The following is a 22,893-nucleotide window of genomic DNA, read 5'->3' as shown; positions in this document are numbered from 1 at the left end:
ACAAGTTTTACTCATATTGCTAGGGCTAAAATTAGCATTCTTCTCCAGATCACACTAACAAAGACTGCTGGCTCTCTTAGTCAACTGAATCTCTACACTACGTCAGGTTTCATTGGTCAGTTCAAGGCATGCCATGCTTAAAAAGAGAAATTAAATGACTGCAGGTGCATAAGATGCAAGTGAAGTAGCTGTCATAGTACTGTAATGAATGAGAGAATTTCCCGAGGCATATTCGTAGTTGACAACAAAAAAAGTAGGGCAGGCCTTTACTCATAGATGAATAAAACTAATGACATACACACTAAGCTATTCCTCCTACACTCAGGTTTAAGTTAGTTTTATAATCAACAGAAAAAGTTAGTTGTAAACGCCAGTTCATAACAATGCTACATAGTAGTTCTAGAAGAGAGGTTAAGGGCATAAATGCTTTACTGACAAATATTTTAGAAAGAAGCCTTTGCTATAGCAATGCAATAAGCAAGTATAGAATAATCTTTGTAGAAGCAGTATGAAAATTTTCTTCCTTGCGAGGATGGCTTGATCAATCTTCCTTGAAAGGGCTTCTTATAGACAGGATCTATGCACAAGTCTATCACTTTCCTTCCCATCTGATTTAAAACACTTATTCTGAGGCCTCCACTTTAGTACACTTGCATCAGTTACCTGCAATTTAGCTCTTAACAATCTAGTCAGATTTCACATTTTTTTCCAAGTCCAGGTCCTGTTCATTGCCTCCATTTATTTACACTATTTTTGAGTATTACATCTGCTTTATAAATTTGAAAGAAATCTAAGTATACTTGCCTATTTTAAAAGCTACTAATAATACAAGAGACATTAGGAAGCTTATTCTAAGCTAGGGGAACAAAAGTGGAACCAGTTCCAGAAGAACTAGTATGCTATGGTGTTAAACACCCCTCCCTCCCCACCTAACACACACACACACACACACCATAATCCAAACCTCATGACCACACAAGCAAGCAGCCCACATATGCACTCAGCTATAGCACTGCAATTTTCATCCTTGAAAGAACACACAGAATTAGGACAACACATACCTAGTAAAAATAGACCCGTTGCCACTGGTGTGGTGGGACAGATATATAGTTACTGTCAATAAGGGACTCATCTTGGCATTTACTGTTTAGACAGTTTCTTAAATTTCAAACATACAGGATAATGAAGTCTTGTAACTTTGACTACAGTTTCAGTTCTTTGGTCCAGCCATTGTGGAGAAGAAAAAAATGCCACATGAAAACAAGCACCAGTTTCTTTAAAGTTAATTTTTTGTAATGAATATGGACAAAGCATTGTTCAACTCCACCTTCCCCTAACTTTCTTCAAATGTTTTACAGCTGCCTTCCTTCATAGGAGGAATGTTTTAGCAGAACTTTTGCACTGTTTCTGGAATGGAGTTTCATGCTACTTTCACCCGAAGTTGATAAAATTCTGCATTTGAATTACCCAAAGCTGTAACTTATTCCACGGAAGTTCCAGGCTGAGGTTACAGAGACCAAAACAAGTTTCTGAACTCACTCTTCTACCAGGTGACAGCCTGGGCACAGAAATGCCATTGACACTGAGCAGAAAAATGTCCAAAGCCTGTGAGGACCTGTAATTCACTTACATAGACTGCAACACAAACTAAAGATGATCTTTCTATGCAATTCTGACTAAGTCTGTCTTACCAACTGTTCTCATTTTAAGTTTCTTAGCATCATCTAAACTTTCCACAGTTAAATTGTACTACAAGTTGCCCATTTGCTGCCCAAATTCAAAACCTGAGCTGCCTAAACACTAACCCCAAATCAACACTTTGCCAGAAGAATCGAGTGCAGCACAAAGCGTACCAGTGATAAAATCAGGCTGTGCACACAAGTAAACTGGCACCTTCAACCTCAGAACCTGCATGTTCACAAGCTATAAGGCAAATACAACAATATTTGCTCACTTTAGGGATTAATTTATGCGAGTGAAGTTATTAAACCTACAGAAAGAAGTTCTTTTTGTTTGAAGAGCTTAAGAGGTATGCAAGTTTGGAGCACAACTCCCCCTGCACTGTGACTTGCATATTAAGAAAAAAAAAAAAGTCTCTTTACAGATACCATCCAGAGCTATTGAGCGCAGGTTCAGTTAGAAAGTGTAAAACAGTGTATCTATAGGTAGACAGCCTCTCATGCAAACTATTTCCTTCTGACAACTTTTCAAAAGGCAGAATTGGACTCTTCGCAGAAATGCACAGCAAAAGCTGTGAGGATGACAGAAAAAAAACCCACCAAACAAGTGAAATTCCACAGAGAAGGTGGCTAAGCACTGCAGCAGGTTGCCCAGAGATGCTGTGCAGTCTCCATGACAACATTTTCAAAACCTCAACAAAGAGTGGGGCATATGGGGCACTGCATTCTCTGTGCAGCCCCTGGCCTTGGAAGTGACATTTCTTATTTGAAACCCACTAGTTTTTCCAAAGACAGAAGCAAAAATAATTTGGGAGATAGAAGCACTCTTTAGACCAAATGGTAAAAAGCTAGAAAATTACTAACTTAGAAGTACAAGCAACATTTATGGTAAGCAACCTTACTAAAGTTATGACTTAAAAGAAAAAAAAGATACAGTCACAGGAAACCAGTTCTATTCTCAGCTGTATGTTTGATAATATACTGGATTCCTTCAAGCTTAAAACAAATCAGGAAAGTCATCACACTTTACAGAATAATTATTCCTGTAAGAGCAATTCTGAAGTGTTTCTAAATACAGATTTTCCAAAACCAGAACAAAGTAACACCACATATACTCAAGTTATTCCACTATAAAAACGTATTTTACTCTAATAGTGGTCTGCACTGCAACATTATTTCAGCACGTACATAACAGATCTTCCACCCTGTGCTGGTTTTGCCTGGGGCAGAGTTAATTTTCTTCATGGAAGCTGGTATGGGGCTGTGTTTCGGATTTGTGCTGGAAACGTGCTGATAACACAGGGATGCTCAGTCACTGCTGAGCAGCGCTTACACAGAGTCAGGGCCTTTTCTGCCCCTCGCCCCACCCCACCAGCGAGCGGGCTGGGGGTGCACAGGAACCTGGGAGGGGACACAGCTGGGACAGCTGACCCCAACTGATAGTCCATACTGTATGACACCACAATCAGCATACACAGTTGGGGGTGGAAGGAAGGGTGACGTTTAGAGTGACGGCATTTGTCTTCCTGAATAACCATGATGTGTCAGGGAACCCTGCTTTCCCGGAGATGGCTGAACACCTGCCTGCCGGTAGAAAGTGGTAAAATAATTCCTTGGTTTGCTTTGCTTGTGTGCACGGCATTTGCTCTACCTATCAAACCGTCTTTATCTCAGTGCACAAGTTCTTTCACACTTGCAATTCACTCCCTTACCCCACAAGGGGCAGCGGAGTGAGTGAGCAGCTGTGAGGGGCTCAGTGGCCAGCCAGGTGGGGTTAAACCATGATACAGCCAGCTTTGCAAGTGAAGCTGTCAGCCGTACACGCACCACAGGTACTTCTGATCAAAACTCACAAGCCAGACACCTTTTTTTATCAGTGGGTTTCAGCTTAACCTCTAGCCAATTTTCTGTACACCTATTAGAAAAATTTAGGGCAAAGATGGACTACCACAAAGCAAGTTTAACTCAACTGGCAAAAAGTGTGTTTTTCCTGGTTTCTTTCATACCTTTACCAATAACTCATGGACACTGGACAGATAATCAAGACGTAAGTTAAAGACTGAATTCTCATTACTTCTATAGGGATTTTTAAATACACAGACAGAGTTTATGAAAATTCACAATGTTCTTACCATTAAAGAGGATACTGTGACAAATATATAAAACATTCTTTAAGTGTCAGCATATTTTCTAAGAAACTTAAGAAATTAAGGAACAAGTTATTGACAGAGGCTACCTATGATTACAGTGCATGACTATGGAACACTGAGTACATCTATCCACATCACTGAATAGTGACATTCTGGTATCTAGAGGGAAAGTTACAGTTCTACCACCTAACCTAAGCAGTTTACTCAGAAGAACAGCAAATATTTATACCACCTCTGTAAAAACACCCCAAAAATTTTAGCAGTTACATTGTTCTTCTACATACTAGCTAGGATGTACTGCTTAACTAATCCAGCTAAACCTTGTATTTATGTATGGCTTTTTTAGCCTATGATTTTTCTTAATATGCAATTCAAAAAAAGAACAAACACAAAAGCCAAATGAACAGCTTTAGGAGAAATTTTTATACCTGGAAATTGTTCATCAGCCCATAGTGACACCCTGTCTGACAGGATGAAAAATCATAGTTTAATTTGCAAGCTGCAGAAGTACAATTTGTCAGCTCAGTGACAATAGTGTTATTAACATTCCCCGTGGCATCTCGAACAACACAGGAACCTAGAGCAGACAACAAAAAAGACATTAACAGACTCAACTAAACATAAGGACACGTGTTAAGCTCAATTCCCTTTTTATGTAAACATATTTTCACAGAGCAACATTAACATACAGCATTTACATTTTTAATACATTGCAGTATTAAGCACATCTTCACCATGAAGATTACAAACAAGCCAACTAACTGCTCTCTTGCCTGAGATGATCTTCAGTTTTTGAAAAAAATCTGAGTCTAATAAAAGGAAAGTTTTAGCACAGAGGAAAACAATGTCAATAGACTCACAAAAGTTTTAACAGCACAATTCCAGTTCAACATTTGTCTGAATCATGAGTTTCCACATAGCTCTTTAACTGAAGTCAGTATTATGCACCATCACTTGATTTCATAGTTTCTCTCTGTTAGTCTTCCTAGAGGAATGCATTTTTGTTGTGTATGTACAGATGTATGTAGACAGGTTTGCACAGCATTGCAGTTATTTCTTTTCCAGTCAAGATGGCTCAGACATTCAAAAAAAAAAATCAAGTAGTTTGTCATGAAAACCTGTTGCAAGCCATTTCTCAATGCTTAAACAAGCCACCTCCTACATGACTCTGGTATTTTAAGTTGGTTTCTTGGCAAAAAACAATGACACATAGTCCCATTTCTACCACATATAATTAAGTTTATCACTTAAATGAATTGAAGACAGCAGTTTATGATTATTTCTAATTTTACTGGTCAAGAGGTCACTGAAGACAGCATTTTAGACCTTAAGTACTACTAAAAACCAAGTACTAAAAAGCCTGCAAATCTTCTAATTACATGGTCTTTTGTCTCATAAAGGACAAATTAAGTATTATTTAACATTCTATGGTTTAATAGTTGAGGTACTCAAATTTTTTGGACACAAGCAAATATTTGCAGGAACAGGAACTAAATAAGTGGAGAAAAGTCTACAGAGCAATAGTCAATAGAATTTCCTTAGTTTAGGAACCTGAAAGACAAGGAGGTCCTGGGAACAGAACCATGTGACTGCTGAGGACCTAACTTACTTGTGAAATAACAAGGAGGGTTTGGGTGTGCTGCAAGCTGAAGTTTCAGTTTCTCCAGTAGCAACCCCTGTTACCTATGTAATTGGGAAAATGAATACCTAAATAACTATACCATATTTAAGTTGCTTCTGAGCCATCAGAACTTAATCCGCAATACCACCCAGTCCTGGTAGGTGGACATTACTTAATTCTTCCACTTCTCAGATTTATTTTTCAGCTACTTATTAGGCCCAATTGGTTAAATTTCAGAGAGAGTTTACTATACCGATTGCCTGCCTTAACCTTTTCTTGTATGTATGTGGAGGGGCTGGATTGGTCTGTTTTAAATGGGATTAAAAGGTCCGTATGAGAAAAAATTTCTCCTTCACTATGCCAAGTATTTGCCCTAGCCATCGAAGCAGTATATAATGGATGTGACAACATACTTACTAGTTGAACTATTTTTAGATAACATTTTGTTGGTAATAGATTGCAGTGGCAGACCCATTAAGTTGAGCAACCCATTAAGCAGCTACAGTGTACTATCACAGCCCTCCTCTTCCTCATTCCCTTTTTCATAGTTTAGATTTAACTGGCTAGCAGGCCTTTCACACACAAAGCATGACAGAAAGGGACAATGGCACTATGAACAAATTTAATAGTAAGGCTTACTACGACAGAATGCAGAACAGAAGCCAGCTGCGCAGGCTCCATTCTCGGCAGAAGATTCTTAGATGCAAGTAAAAATCTAGACATTTTATTTAACCCTCATTCAGAAAAGTTTTGTTTATTTGTAATTATCATATTCTGGCAACATTTTCCCTAAGAACCTCCAGGTCTTCCTTCCTGTAAAAACATGATTTCACCTTTTCACAGACACTTATAAGCCTGTTCCTGACAAAGTCGAATAAAGTTTTGTCATGCTATAGGCCTGAGGTGGTTAAGAGATTATCTGTATCAAGTTATCACGTAACTACATGCAACCAGCAAGAATTCCAGAGACACTACCATCCTGAATCCTTCAGATTGCAGTTGAGAGTGCTGAATTTCACTGGTGCTACAAGCAGCTACAGTTAGGCTCTCATTAGTTTTACTTCCTTGCATAAAGAAAGTATGTCTTAACCCTTCTCAGAAGTCTGGGGGTTTTTATTAGAGCTTCACTTGTTTATAAAGCAGTAAGTTTTGTTCTTTGATATCTGTATTTCAAGAATTTAGATATAAAAGTTGCTTATGCAGTGTTCATCCTGCCACCTGCACACCTCCCTTAGTTCCTTGCTAAAATATGAAATTGGACACATCTTCCTCATAGCTGTTACCTTTTTGAAATAGGCTGCCTAGCTCTAACAGTAGGACTAGCAATTTTCTAAGCAATCTTCCAAGCCTTCTCTGCTCTGTTTAACCCTCTTACTACAGAGTGCAATTACTGACATAAGTTCAGAACATCATCTTCCCCTTCAGACATACTACTCAGTGACATCTACTAGCCCCATCAAAGTTTTAATGCCTTGCTTATCACTACTCTGGAAACTTACCCACATACTATTCCCCATTGTAAAAGAATAAAAGTGTGTGTTTGTCTGATTCCTGATACAATGCCTTAAAGCTGAATTCCACTCATGTCATAATCTCTGACTTCTGCAACAGAACTGACCTTTAAGTCTAAGTGTAAGTTATAGGAGGCAACCAAGATAGGACATTCCTGATGCATCAAACACTTTCACGGTCAGCTGATTTTGCTAACTGTTCCTTTTTCAATATGAAAAATGAGGTTTTTCATGTTTGAACAATGATCAAAGATGTCCATTAAGAAATCAGTATTAATGAACATTGTGCTGTCTTGTGGGTTCAAGTTCTAAAGTATTCAAATTTGGTAGCAGAGGTCTATGCAGTCAATCTAATTAAGTGTAGGTCATTATGCTGCATAAAGCACAATCATTAGAGCCAACTGTTTGGCAGAGCTACAGTACAATGTTAGCCAACACAGGCAGACTAGCAAGATTGGTATCTTTGGAAAAGAAGTATCATTAGTGGTCAGATCAATGGTACTCTTATAAATGAGAATTTCATTCAAAAGGCAGCACAGCTAAGATAAGGCAAAGTCTTTCATATAAGAACACTGACTACTGCTGTCAGAAATTAATTTACTGACACTAATAAAAACATTTCCAATCACAGGCAAGAAATATGCGAGACAATAACAATCTTACTTTCTTAAGGTTAATAGAGTTGTTTTATAGGTGGAAAAAATCTGGTTGACCATTGGTGCTCTAGAATAAAACTGATATAGACAGCATCAAACCCCAAGGCAGCTTCTACAGAGGAAGACTAGGAAAAGAGGTTATGCAAGACTGATGCTATGAGAAACTATGATAGTTTCTCCTCTTTCCACATGAAAATAAAATTACAGAAATTTCTGAACATGATGCTTCTATAAGTGGGCTGGCCAGATGAAGGCACTACTCCCTCTCCTGGGAATTACTGCTTGTGCATCCTCACCAAAGAGCTGTTTGATCATCCCACAATTCACTTCAGGTAAGTAGCTGACTACCACCATCTTCAAAACAATACAAGTATTTGTTCCTTAATTATTTTATGAAAACATGTTTTATTAATCCAGGAATTAGCCTACTGCTAAATTGTACATCTTTTAACATAAGTAACTGCAACAAATGACGAAACATCCGTATGAAGTCTTTTGTCATCTTTAGTCTAAAGCAGTCACTAGTCTCAGAAAAACACCACTCATTTTGGGAAATTGTAATACCAGCTGAAAACTGAACTTCCAACAATAAAAATTAGAAACCTCTGGCTATTACCTTCTCATGCATGAAAGTCAATTACATAATGATTTTACATAACAAGTTACATAAACCCTATCAAAACACACGCTCAGAATGAATGTGAAAGGATAAAGTTAAAAACTTTTATTTACCTACAGATACTGCAATTCCTGCATAAACCAGTGTAGTTATTAAGATAGCCAACAGCGTTCCTTTAGGTATGGCTGACTGAGGATCCTGGAAGAAAAATGTCAGTGGATAGTGATGCAGACAAATGTATACTCAGTGTTTATGAGCAACATTTGCTAATTCACTACTCACCGCAAGATCACCTGAGATATTTGCACCAGCAAGTATGCCAGTTGCAGCAGGGAAGAAAATAGCAAATACAGAAAAGAAAGTTTCTCCATGTCGAAAATCTGGTCCAAAATTCTCCATAAATATTTCAGCTGTAGAAAAAGATTTAAGTCTATCAATATTCATATAGAAAGTACAGTACTAGCCCACTCCAGCCATTATTACCTCCTTGAAAAAGCTGAAACTCACAGCTGTATGACCTTCTTAAGTGTAGAATATTTAAGTCTTAATTCATCACTGACTCAAAATAAAAGTCAACACAGTAAACTTAAATAACCTTTAAAACCAGAAAAAGTTTCATCTCATTTTTTTAAATTAATATAATCAATATATAAGCAGGCTGGACCAAGTTTTGGCCCAATAGCTTTAAGGAGCAAAACTGCAGAATTCTGAAAGAATCAGGGAAAAAAATCTCTATAGTTAAATAGGGCTATAAGCTATTTTAGATGCTTATCGTAATTACGACAGCATGTCTCCTCTTTGCAAAGACAGTTTACAGAACTAACTGTTCCAACATACCTTTATAACCAAAGAAACCTTTAGGCTTCTTGCTATCCAAAGGAATAAATGTTCCTATAACGAAGTCTCCAATAGCAACTATGAGGATCACCAGTAAGACTATCTGTGCCTGAAAGATAATGATTGCAGTCAGATAGGAAAACTTGCTCTTTTTCAGATTCAAGCTTCAATGATATGTTCTAAAATGTAAATATTTGATTCCAAATCCAGCTCACTCTTCTCAGTCGGTTTTCCACAAATAATTACGCAAGCTGGAAAGAACATGTACCAGAATTTTTAATAAAGAACTAGCAATAATTTGTAAATTTAACGTCCATTCAAAAGAGAATTTATTACTGCACCCCTCAGAGTTATACTTCTAAAGAAAAAATATTAAATGAACCATTTTTTCCCTATAAGCCTTCCAGAAATAATGGCTATGAGTAGACTGAAGAAGTCCACAAGAAAAAGAGCTAAATGCACACAGATGCTAGGAGTATTCTCTTATTAACCATGCTCATAACACTTTGTTTGAGTCAAACTGCTTTCGTTTGCTATTTGAGGCAGTGGACTAGATTATTTTGTTACATTCTCATATTCTCAACCCTTACGTATGAAATTCAATTGCACATATTCAATACCACAGTTACTTGTTAATTTCTAGTTCTCTTGATACTTTTTCATTACAACAGATTTTTAGCCATTGTTCAATAAAACCATTATAAACCAGACACTTTGAACAAGTACTTTAAACCATCCAACACCTCCAAAGTGTAAGCAAAGATAAATCTAGGTATTGAAGAGATGGTTCAGATTTTATATTTATATAAGCAATCACACTGCCCCGTTATCTTTTGTGTTACTTGATTCCTTATAAAAGCATATGCCAGTGGCTTGGGGGAAGCTATTCACAATGTGATTTCTTTCCCAGGCCCTAGATCAGAACTTAAAATGGAGTAACACTATAGCCTTGCTGACTGAACTGAAACTGGAAACACACTGCCTCAGAAGATAACGGGGTACCAACAGTGATAGACAGGGCACGACAGCCAAGAGCAGAGTCAGAAGACTACCTGAAGAGACTAGTTTGTGCATCATATTTAGATTACTCCTTTGCTAAGCCTGGAACATAGATGAGAGGTGTAAGGATGCAGCTAGGTACTTAGAGAAGTCTTCAGTAAGCCCAGAGACTTCAACGTGAAGTTATCACAGAGCAATTGCCACAAGTGGATTTATCCAGTAAGAAACCTAGGCTTCACCCTGAAGCTAAGAGAATTTTCTGAGTATCTTCCTTAAACTCAAAAGTCTGAAAGGACGGGCTTTTAAGACTTCAACACAAGGAGTTGAGTGGTAAAACAGCACAAACTCTGAAAAGCCATTTTTTAAGTAGGCTTCCTCAGAATCCCATTCTCTCTTAAGATGTTTTAGATCTATTTCAAAGGTATTATTGTAGATCCCCTTGTCCTGTTTTCCAAGGCATTCTTGTAAGTCATGGGGAAGACACAGAACATCACAGATACTAATACTTCCTTCTTGATTAAAGTGTTTGCTATGCTAAGCTGCATGTTAACCTACATGCAGTGCTTGTTCAACAGGTTCAGTTGCTTACCATTGCTCCTACCTGCCTTCTTCCACAATGCAGAAACAAAGCCAACAAGCCTTGATGCTTTTGTATTGAGCACAGGATTTTTGAAAGATACCTTACTTCCTAGTAGAGTATATCACTGCAGTGATACCACAGTTCAGGTCTGATAGAGAAACATTAAACAAAGGGATTTCTATGCAAGCTATCCTTATACAATTGCTCATGCTACAAGAGCAAAAGCAAGATATTTCTTGTGACTTTCAGTGACAGCAGCCAGAGGGTTAATAACTACTTCATTCCAAGGAAAAACTAAACAGTTGAGATTAAAGAAGGACAGTACTGTTCAAAAGATACCATTACAAACTGAAGTTTCAGACAGTGAGGGACTTCCTGAGAAAAGTAAAAATATTTTTCCTTAAGTGTGCTGTTTGATTTAAAAGTACATGCCAAAGTAAATTCCTGTAGATTCTTGTCTTCCTGTGGTAGATTCAAGTAATGCACTTGATCTTCACTTCCTTTTTCTGCAACCCCTGTATCTAGGGCTGAAAACAATGATGAGGCAAACCCCTCTCTCATGTCAATTATGAGTAACATCATCTTGATGCAGGAGCATAAGAAACTGCTACAACACTGTAATGAAAAAGTGCCTTCAGTTGCCTCTCACTGCATAAAAAAAAGAAGCTACAGTGAACCAAGTATCAAATGTGAAGGGAGACCAAATGAGGCTCTTCTCTATTTTTGAGCACACTACAGACACATATTCAGTAAAAGACTACACTGCCTAGTAACGCAGAGCAGAAAACTAGTAAGGCAACCTCTGTATTAAGGTATCCTTGGATCTATGTGTGTTTGTTTCCACATTCAGAATTGACCTAAGATCCTGCAGCCATAGCAAAATGAGTAAAGTAGGTTCCCCCTTCTACTCATCACCACCCATGTTCACAGCTGTCCTCAATCTGTTTCCAAGTGAAAATAACACCAGAAGAGAGTGGAAGGGAAAGTAAGAACATTGGTTTTGAGTTAGCAGAAACTACACAATTTTAAATTGGCTTCAGCTCCAGCCCTGTATTTTCCATCCACGGAGCTCATATGAAGCTCCCAGGGAGTGAAAATTCCCATGTTAATGCTCTTACTTTTTCTTGTGCTGTAGTTGCCCAGAGGAGGGTAATACCACTAACGTACTTGACAGTTTCATGATGTTTCTTAAGTTCATAGATGCTTAAGCTTCCAGTGGAGAAATGCAATTTAAGGTCTGAAATGTTGTCCAGACCTGCACATGCTAGTGCTAGACAGAGAGCTATTACATAAGAACTGCCCACTGACTGACTTCTACCACACATGCAATACTGAGTTCATTAAATAAATTAAAAATAAATAAAACAGCTGAGGTAGAAAATGGAATCAGAATTATGAAACAGAAAATAAAAGAAGGCAAGTTCCTTACTTTTGCTTCCCATTCCATTCCAGCAACGGAAATGCCCAGCAATATAACTACTGTGATAGCCCCGATGATTCTGATATCATTCATTTCATCAACCATCAATGTGCCGTTTTCCTATCAAAAAAAAAAAAGTCATGTATTTTATCTATTATTTATATTCTCTACTGCAGACAGCATTTTATTGACTGTAATTTATTAACACAGTTAACCTCTATACCACAAATTTACTCATTTTAAATTCCTGTATGGGCACAAGTAATTTGTTTTCTGCCTTCTTTTAAATCACCATATCTTAATGGAAGGATTCTACTCAGATCTAAAGGGAAATGATCATTCCTATTCACAGCCCATCTCCAGACAGGATCGTCTGTCTTCAACTGCCAGAGAAATAATTAATCAGCAAGGCAACTGCTACCACTTTGGACCTATACATGTGTTACACTTGTTCATTGTTACTCTTAATTCTTTTGATGCATTCCAAACTTCTTCCCATCTACAAAAAGTGTGGTTTTACTGTTCTCAATATTACATTTAATAAAAAAATCCCACAGACAAACAGTACTTGATTGAGTATAAGGAATTGTTTTTAATAAGCAGAACTCCTTTGAACATAAGCTTTAATATAAACTGTCACTTATAAGGAACAATTTGCTAAGAAGAATCTCAGCATCAACAAGTTACAATTCTGTGTCATGTATCTCTACTGCGAGACTTCTCAGCAGCTAGCTTGGACTTTACCAGAAATTACACATTTTATTTGTTCAGGGAGATAACCAGCGTGGGAAGCTTCCACTTGAACCAATGCCACTTTGTTTTTTACCAGAAAGCTACCGAATCACAGTAGCATTTTACTGATATATCAGTAGTAACATTGTCTCTCATTCCATGTCTTTGAACTGGTCAGAGCAACCTCCTGTATCAATGCAGGCCAGGGGATGAAGGGATTGAGAGCAGCCCTGCCAAATGGGTTTGGGGGTAGTGGTGGATGAAAAGCTGGACAAGAACTGACAATGTCCACCTGCAGCCCAGAACACTAACTGTATCCCGGACTGCATCAAAAGAAGTATGGCCAGCAGTTTCAGGGAGGCGATACTGCCCCTTTACTGTGCTCTGGTGAGCCCTACCTGGAGTACTGCATCCAGGTCTTGGTCCCAAGTATAAGACAGACAAGGAGCTGCTGGAGCAGCCACAAAAAAAAAAATCAGACAGATGGAACTCTTATAAGGACAGACAGAGAGTTGTGGTTGTTCAGTCTGGAGAAGGCAAGAGTCAAGGGAGCCCTTACTGCAGCTTTTCAGTACTTACAGGGGGCTTAAAGATGGGGGCAGACTTTTTGACAGGGCTTGCAGCAACAGGATGAGGATAATGGCTCTAAACTGAAGAGGGGAGAGTCAGATTAGATGTAAGAAAAAAATTTTTTTTACACTGAGGGTGATGAAACACTGGAACAGGTTGCCCTGGGATGTTGTAGATGCCTCATCCCTAGAGACATTCAAGGTCAGGTTAGATGGGGCTTTGAGCAACCTCATCTAGTTGAAGATGTCCTTGCTTATTGTTGGGCATAGATGACCTTTATAGGTCCCCTCCAACCCAACACACTATTAGATATGACAGCTCAAACTTGCATAAAGGACAGTATAATTAATATAGCCACTATCATCCATATACCTTGAGCAGCTCCACAACTGTCTCTGCAAAGCCAACAACATACATTGCTACTGCAACAGCATTGGCAAATGCAAAAATTAGACCTATGGCACCACCAAACTCTGGGCCCAGACTTCTGGAAATTAAGTAATATGCTCCTCCTGAAACAAAAGAAAAAACACTACTACACAATACAGCCTAAGAATAATAATCAGCAATTTAAAGTTTACACAAACAAAACACTATTCATTCTTGCGTCTATCTTCCCTAATGTATTAGAAAATAACCAAAAACTCAGTATTTGAGGGACAGGCATGCTGAAGTTTCAGCAATATGTTTCAAGTTTTTAAGAAAATACACCAGTTGGAAATAATCACCTGACACATGTACCACATCATATTACTTAGCTATGCAACCTATGGTTAAAAAACAAATTGTAAAATACAAGCACTAGTATTACTGGGTTTTTTTCTTATTTCAAACTACTCAAAGCATTTGTGCATAGTTCTACTATTACACATTTTCATTAGCTATAGCTCAAGAAATGGGCGTAACAGACTGTAATAAACTCATTCAAGTTCCGAAGCTCCACAACCCATTTCTTAAAGTTCTGTTGTTAAGGGAATTTTCTGTTCCCTGTGGGACTCTCAAAACAATCACTCTATTTTTCAGAGCCTACTCTTCTTAATTTTGAGCTTGACAGATACAAGACCTCGAACTCCACATATGACAATTTGAAAACTGAGTATCTGTAGCATTAGAGAAGAGTAAAATTTTTAAAAGTAGCAAAGGCACACTCTTCCAGTTAAAGACTAGGCTTTCTAGAAGAAACAAGTCCTCCAGCTCCATCTGAAATAATTTAGTGCACATTAAAAATTTGCAACACAAAATCCTTAAATTACTGCATTACAGTTTTTGTGCAAAACGTATGTAAGTACCCAGCTCTGACATACTATGCAAATGAGAATGTTAACATAAGAAGAATATTACTGTAATGCAAGATTTTCATAGGAACAACTATGGTTTTATTTTAAAGTTTTATCCATTCAGCAATTCAAATTTTCTAATTAAGTATTATTTTGCAAGAGTGACTCAAAGAAAACCTCTCATAAGAGCAGGAAAATACAATATGTATAATGCAATTTAGAAAAAGAAAGGGCATCTAGAAACTAAGCTTGACATAATGCTAAGAGTCACAGCCGAACCTTCTCATTGGATGTTTACTTAGCAATAGTGAGGGGTTTCTCTTCATTCTTCATCAAGAGAACTTTTTAGGCTGCTATTTTAATTCCACCACATTTTCTACTACTACTAGTCTCATAAATGTCATTGAAGCAGTTTGAGCATGACAAAGGCACCAACACTTATTTTGCAGGAATGGCTGATAACAGCACATAAACCATGAAAGCAAATGAAAACTATTACCCTCAAGAACTGGAGATAATTATGAGTGTGGAGAATTTCTTGTGTGAAAAAAATAACAATAGAACATGTCCTTCTGTATGCTGTCATAAGATATAGCTTATCCTTTACAGGGTGTATTTTTTCATTATCAAGTTTTACTTCAGGACATGAACACATACAAGCACACATGCACGCTCTTAACCAACCTGTGCAAATGCAGGAGAATATTACGACCCTATTCACTCCTGGGTATGCGTGTCTCAAAACATCTGTATTCTGGAAATTAAGACTAGATAATGTTTTTTCCACAGTAGAAAAGCAAGTCAGTAGTCAAATCAAATTAGCAGGCTAATTATTTACTTTTCACTAATTACACGGCTGCTTAGTCAAATACGGAACATAGGGAAGACACTGCTTCTCAGAAAACTCTTCCCTACATTTCATCCATACTTTTTTCCCTGATGCTAAAAAAAAAGTAAAAAAAAAAAAAAAACGAAGAGGTTCCATCCTTAAGGTGTATGCTTCAGAGTGATGAAAGCTTTATGGAAGTAGGTTTACCTCCTCTTACAAACCCATTTGTTGCTATTGCTGAAGTAGACAGTCCTGTAATAGTTGTCACAACAGTGGCCATTCCAATAACCAAGACAGACAGACCTTTTGAAAAAAGAGGGGAAAAAAGGTGGAAGTATTAAAATGTACAAGAATTAGTCTTGCAAATACAACAAATTCACAAAACTGGATAAATGTTCTCTTTAATCAGCCAGGACAAAACTGTATCCTAGAACTTCAAGGAAACACATGCCTTTTGCAGATAAAGAGATTTCCTGTAGTCTAATAGTAAGTTAAGCCTTTGAAGAAAACTGTTTATATGCTACACAGTCTATATGCGGATTTTAATAACCAGAGTTCAAAAGTTTCTCTCTACAGTTCACTGAAGACTTACTAACATCAATGTTAAATTACATACCTTACAGCTAAATGAAAAAGTCTAAGTAACTTACTGCTTAAAGTTTTGGAAAGGGTAGCTTACCTTAAAAACTGGTAATATTAAGGTCATTTTCTACCCCCCCTTAAAGTGTAAGCTCAGGATCAACACCTCTTTTGGATGACATTTAAAAGTCACTGAAATAAAATTATACCATTAGTACACATACCAATCCCAGCTTGTCCAACAATCCATGACAGTCTGATGAAAAGCATCACACCCCAAATATTTAACATACATCTTACCTAGAAATAAAACAGAAATTTTACATAGGTTAGGTCTTACACTTGCAGTTATTTCCACTAATTCATTTCAGTTTTTAATGTTGTTGAAATTATCTTGCAGTCTTTGTTCGCTACTTTTCGAATTATTTTACAAGAATACATTTTTCTAATTAGACAAGTTTAGGTTCGATTAAAAGAATAAAAGGAAATCTAAATATGAATAAAACCTTGAAGTACCTTGAGCATAAACTTACAGAACTTCAGTATCTGACTTATGTAGTATGTCTTAACCAAACAATAAAAATTTAGACACCAACCTTTCAGATGCAAAATCTGTACTGCAGAACACATGACTAAAAACAAGGTTTGAGGTCTACAATGAATCTGAGGTCTACAACTGAGTTCAGAGCTCCCATAAATCTCCCCCACAAAAATGCACTAAAGCAGTAACATACTAAATAATTTAATTATTTGAAAAAAAACCACCACATTCCCAACAAGACAAAACACCCCACAACTTCCCAGTCCTAGAACTTTTCTATCTTACAACACAATTGCACACCAACAGGATGGGGGGGTGGGGTAGGTAGGGGTGAGGGTTTTTTTTCTTTTTTAATCCTTGTATTTTAAACTCTTAGTTCCCAATAAAATGGAGTTTGCATTGTACAGAATTTAGACAGTCTAACAGCAGGTCTTAGGACGTCCTTACCTAAAGAGTATGGTACCACTTCTACAAAACGTTTAGCTGGTCATTAGGACTAGAAAGGAGACAAGGACCACCAAACCACAAAAGTAAAAAGTTTTCAGAGACTTAAAATTCTTTTGCAAAGTGTAAGTCACCCGAGATGAAAATACTCACCCAGTGGTTTATGCCTACTAGGAAGTATTAACTGCAACTTTCAAACCACTAAAAAGGAGATCATCCACCTTGAAACTTTTAAATAGACTTTAGAAGAAAGTGGTCAGCAACATTTATCCCATAACTCTTTAATACTTAGAATTGTTGCTTACAAAAATAGTCCAACACAGAATTTGGGTTTAGAGAAATTCAAAGTCAGCTTTACACCTGCTTTAAAAATAAACAACTCTGTCCTTGGTTGGGGTACATCAACAGATGTCTGTAATACCCGTTTCACAGCTACCACAGGCACTTTCCTTCTCCCAAGGGAAAGGATATGGCTACTTCCAGAGTTGTAAGGAAGTCGGCTAATACATAGTGGAACAACGTTAGGCATTTTGAATGCTCAAGTGCATCTTTTAACCTACTGTTGCATTTGTAGCCACTAGTATAATTTCCAAAGTGATAACAAGAATTTAAGTATTAATCATGGCTTCCCTTTGCCAAAATACTGAAAATGAATTAATATGCACCTGTAATAAAATTCATGTCACCTTTATATTTCACTACTCCAAATAGGGACAGAGTCAGTATTTTCCACCATGACTATATTGTATTTAGTGTTGAGGCTTCCAAAGCTTACAAGAATGTGACTTTTTGTAACAGATTCCACAAAACTTAAGTATTTAATCCTGGATAAGTTTTGCCATATACAGGTAGGCACTCTCCTCAACACACTGTTTTCCGCTTCTCTAAAAAATAAATATCAAGTTTTTCAACACTCCTGTCCCAAACTCTACAGATCCAAAGAAAACACACATGAAGTGTATCCTCTCCATTTGCATTTGTCTTTGTCACTTCAGATTCATATGTAGTTTTCTACTACATATGAACACTTTCATGATCTTTTTCCTTCTTGGAAATTATGTAACTTTGAAACTATAAATCCTGTGCTAAGAAATCATGATCCCTTCAAAACCTGAAGTCCTGAAGTAATTACTTCCTTAGAGTTCAGTACAAGTAAGAGCAACCCTTCCTAAAATCATTGCATTTTTCACATCTCTTGTGCATATAACTTTTACTTATACAGCACTATCACAATCCCTCTCAAAAGGGATTATTAGAAAGATCGTATCTGTAAGAAACTGAAGTACAATACATCAGACTTACCAATACACCTTTTATCCAGCCAAATTTGACCACTCCTTTGCTATCAGGTATGTAAGTTACAGCTGCTTCCCCAGCTGGTGTGCCTTCATCACCATTCGCATAGCCATCTTCAAAGGGCTCCTTGGGAAAAAAGAACATATAATCTTAAATTATCTTTTCTGTGATTAACAGAGTAGAAAGGGTCTTTGATACTTATGTTGCAAAAAAAACCTGTCTACTCGTGCAAACAGAAAAGTTAAAGAATGACATGACAGATGTTTTAAGCTTTTCCTTTATGTTTCTTGCATGAGGCACATTTCTCAGATTTTAAGCAATAAAAACCCAATTTACGCAGACAATTTAGGTATTCCGCTTCAGTTAGAGTAAACTGTTAGCACTCAGAATAATAAATATTTTTAAGAATCAGTCCCGCAGCCCAAAGAAACAAACACCTGGTTTTTTAGAAAAAGAGCTATGAGATTTCAAATGCAGCAACTTCTACAGCACAGGAAGTTTTCCTTCTTAATCTGAAAGCCTATACTGTTCTACCACAAGTTACTCGTCTCAACTATAGCATTTTCTGTTGTTCAGACTTAGCTGCCATTTGATCAATTTTTCAAGAAATAAATTATTCACTTCCCTGTAAACTATTCTACTATTCATTGTAAGGTGATGCTGTTAAAAACAAAGGTGGGAGAGTGGCATTGGAGGGAGAAGAAAGCAAGAAAAGTCTCTTCCTAGACATTCTTCCTTGTTTAAAAGGGAAAGATGACAGATGCAAAAAACATCACTCCCATGGACTAAGACCATCTTGTGGCTTTTCTTTACAATTCAACTCTGAGCCTTACAATGCAGAAATCTTAAGTTTTTATACATATTAAAAATACACGTGTATATACAAATATTTGTTGCATGCTTGCTTTTCCAAGAGGCAGTTTTGTTTTGCCAAGCCAGGCAAACACCTGAACATTTAACTCAAATATTTCCTACATTTGCTGTAAGAAACCTGCAGGAAGCACTCTAAGCAAAGTATGTCATCCAAGGCAAAAAGACTGAATATACTAGAAAGACCCTGAATACCATTCAAAGAATACTATTCAACAAAACAGCTCAAGCAGTATTTGTGCTTGACCATCAGCACAAACTCCAGAGGAAAAATTTACAGAACTGTCACTTACAAAGTGTTTCATCCATATCCTCTTGCAATCAGCAGAAAACACACCAATCAAATGAAAAAAATAATAAAACACTGTCACCCTTATCCAAAGGTCATTAGCACAGATTGATGCCCATGCTTCTCTCACCGATTCTACATTATGAAACACTCATAATAACAGGCGTACTTGCAACACATCTGGAGATCCCCTATGGTGTAAGCTTTCCACCAGCAGGCAGAATCATGATCACTTTCCAGATCATTATCTTTAACAGACATCTTTAAGTAGTAGGTTTTCTCGTCTCCAGAAGGAATTAAAAAAAAAAATGTATGTTACATGTATATATATATAAACACATATAAAAATACATATAATGTATTGTATACATTAAACAAGAGGACAAAAAGAAACATCAACTGGGAATGACTCAGTTTACTGAACTGCAGTTCTTCTAAATAGAACTAATGCCTGTAACTTGTTGGAAGATTTGCACAGCCCTTGACCTGATCAATCTATTGATTTGCTGACTACCTGCATTCAGGCACTCAAGCTTAAATTAAATCAAGGAAGTAGTGGTGTGTTATCTATTTAGAGTGGTAAGAACAGTGAGGACCAAAAGGAGAATTAACATGCTTCTACATTTAAGAGTTTACACAGAATTATCTCTAGCATCTCTTATGTCAAGAAGTAGAACAATAATAAACTATTTTTAATTGCATATATACAGCTACAAGCCACTCATTTGCTGAGCCTATGCTGACCTGCATAAGCAGTCATTGAGGAAATGGAAAGCCATCTGATCAGGCTCCTCACCCAACCTGGGACACACCTGAAGCTCACAACAGCAAAGAACAGGCCCACATACTGTCCTGCTCCTATACCCTTGAGTACTTGCCCTTCAGATGACTTTCCTAGAAATGCAGGAATAAATGTCAAAACTCTTTCTAGGTATTAACGTCTCCCTCACCAGAGATTCTGCTGTGTTGAGCAGTACTTTGCAGAAGTTTCTCACTGCTTCTTCCCCACCCCTTCAGAATTGGAAAAAGAAGAGGAAAAAAGAAAAAGGAAAAAAAATACATTTAAACAAAGGACAGATAAATGAACATGTTCACAACCATGACAACAAAGCCTCCAGTCAAGCATGCAATAGTGTAACTGTTATTATTCTTTCATATAAAAATCCATTCTTATTTCCAACAGAAAAGCATTGAATTATATTTGCAACAAACAATTCTACAGTATGAAATAAAGGGATTCACATTTATATTATCTAAGCAGTTTTTATGCTTTGGCCAGGAAAACTGCCAATTTGGTAACATCTTCTGGTATTACAAAAAGGCATGTCATGTCTAATAAGAAACAGTAAAACTGTTCTCCGAAAAGACTGGTCAGGGAGGATCAAGAAAGGGCTAGAAGAAAGCAGCATCTTCATGTCCTATAATATTGAAACACTATATGCAACTAAAGCAGTGAAACCTGTAATACTGAGTCACAATGCTTAATTTTTAAAAAAACAAGTCTTAAGTTTTCATTTATTGCACGTTTACGTTTTACAAGAAGGTGGAAAATATCCTAGCATCCAGTGTAAGAGAGAACTATATTCTTCAGTTTATGACAAGGGCTGGCCAGGTGTTGGTAGAACCTGCACACATTGACAAGATGACCTCCAGAGGTCACTTTCAACCTCAACCATCATGTGATAGCTATGCATGTTATTATAGTGCTCAAACAAGCCCATATCTCAGCCTGTTGTTTTCTGGGAAGGAGATAACTCAAAATATCAGCTGCAAGCTGTTATCAGTTACCAGATCAGCTCCAAGATATGCACACTACAAACACAAGAAAGTTTTGTTCTGTATGACTTGTCTCTCCACACTATGCAATATTTCTAAGGAAAATATTAATGAAGCACATGCAAAATGTAATAACTGAAAGGTTATTGCTGGTTATCAGTGCTACTGGGTGCCCAATAAAGCACACAGTGAGAACATATATTACAAAGCGTGGGCACAAAAGATTTCCACTGCACCAGACTCCAAGTTCAGCCCTTTAATGCAAGATTAAGAAAGCACCATGTTCTCAGCTGTAAATTAACTACGCATATTATTTTTCATGCTTGTGCTCATGAGGAAACAATGCTTCTACTTAAGTCACATACTGAATGGGAAAAAAAAGCACTAGCACTATTTTACAACAAATTCAGTAAGACCTTCTTAAACAGTAGAACACACTAACACTGTGGATTTGGAGGGGGTGTAACAAAAGGAGAAAAAAAATGAGAAGGTTTTAGCATTTCAGATCAGAAATGTTCTTATTAACACAACTTCTTAATCAAAATAGTGTCTTTTATCTAATCAGTCCAAAGAACACTCACAGTTATGTTGACTTCCACTGTTAAAAGGAAAAATAAAATACATTTACATGTTGACAATTCTATCATAAACCCATAGAAATTTGGCCAGCAACAGTTAAATTCTGCTCCTACACAGAAATTTCCACTGCTGTATCACAATGCACTGAGTACAGATAATCTACTATTTCATCTCCAGTACTGGATCACAACAATAAGTTATTTGTGGCAATTGTGAATAGCCTCCACATTTATTAGAAGTGGATTAGTAATGAGAAAAGACTTATTAGCCCAAAGAGATCTGAGATTTTTCACACACGGCTTGAAATACACTGGTCCATGGAAAAGTTTCTCATTGGTAAAACTGCTATTTAGTTTTACTCAGAGTTCTTGATAGCGGTGTATGTCATGCAGCACATTGTGGTGAACTTACCTAGATCCCATCTTAAAGGCAACATACTTCAGCTCTGAACTACAGCATAGAACTGTATGAGGTGGTACCAGAATAAACACATGAATTCTGCTGTTGCTTCTTTTCAAGTATCACAACATGGAAGCCCCCAGTAAAGGACAGGTTAACCACCAAGTTTTTATCTAAGACTAAGTGGTTCTTCTTCAGGCTGACCACAGCGGTCTGCCCAATTTGACCTGTCCCAAACAGTAACTAATTTCTTAAGCTAGCCCTTCCAAATGCCATTACTCTGATGAGCAAGTCTTCCACGTTCCCTCTGGAGGGAACTTTTGGATTCTTCCACCTCACCTGTGACATTTCTAATGATCTGATTAAAAGGTTTAAGTGCTAGATATACTGTATGCATAGCATAACCAGACAGAATAATTCTGCCAACATAGGTGTTTACCTCTGATGCAACAGTGAGAACTTCTGCAAACAGTTTGTACTGGTACAAATACATTTAAGTGTGATACTATACTGCAAAGAATAATCCAGCTATTAAACGCTGACTGTAGGACACTAAACTTTATCAAATATCTGTTCATTAAACACTGCTTTTGCAGTATGCTAACATTTGTAGTCATAAAATTCCCAGTTTGTGCCTAAG

General features: G+C 37.2%; 1 protein-coding gene across 1 annotated transcript in view; it reads right to left on the bottom strand.

Moving 5' to 3' along the window:
* Positions 1–22,893, bottom strand: part of SLC12A2 (solute carrier family 12 member 2) — a 61,826-nt gene that overhangs the window by 26,813 nt on the left and 12,120 nt on the right. Inside the window, exons 2-10 of the mRNA XM_040579707.1 lie at positions 18,347–18,466; positions 16,284–16,359; positions 15,688–15,783; positions 13,747–13,886; positions 12,082–12,192; positions 9,074–9,182; positions 8,519–8,646; positions 8,350–8,434; positions 4,258–4,406 (exon numbers count right to left, since the gene is read on the bottom strand). Coding sequence (XP_040435641.1) covers positions 4,258–4,406; positions 8,350–8,434; positions 8,519–8,646; positions 9,074–9,182; positions 12,082–12,192; positions 13,747–13,886; positions 15,688–15,783; positions 16,284–16,359; positions 18,347–18,466 — 1,014 coding nt within the window. The remainder of the gene's footprint in view (positions 1–4,257; positions 4,407–8,349; positions 8,435–8,518; positions 8,647–9,073; positions 9,183–12,081; positions 12,193–13,746; positions 13,887–15,687; positions 15,784–16,283; positions 16,360–18,346; positions 18,467–22,893) is intronic.

Source organism: Falco naumanni, chromosome Z, assembly GCF_017639655.2.
Source record: "Falco naumanni isolate bFalNau1 chromosome Z, bFalNau1.pat, whole genome shotgun sequence".
In the NCBI taxonomy this organism is placed as follows: domain Eukaryota; kingdom Metazoa; phylum Chordata; class Aves; order Falconiformes; family Falconidae; genus Falco; species Falco naumanni.
Note: the sequence above shows the minus strand (reverse complement) of the source record. Positions and strands in the feature narration are given on the sequence as shown.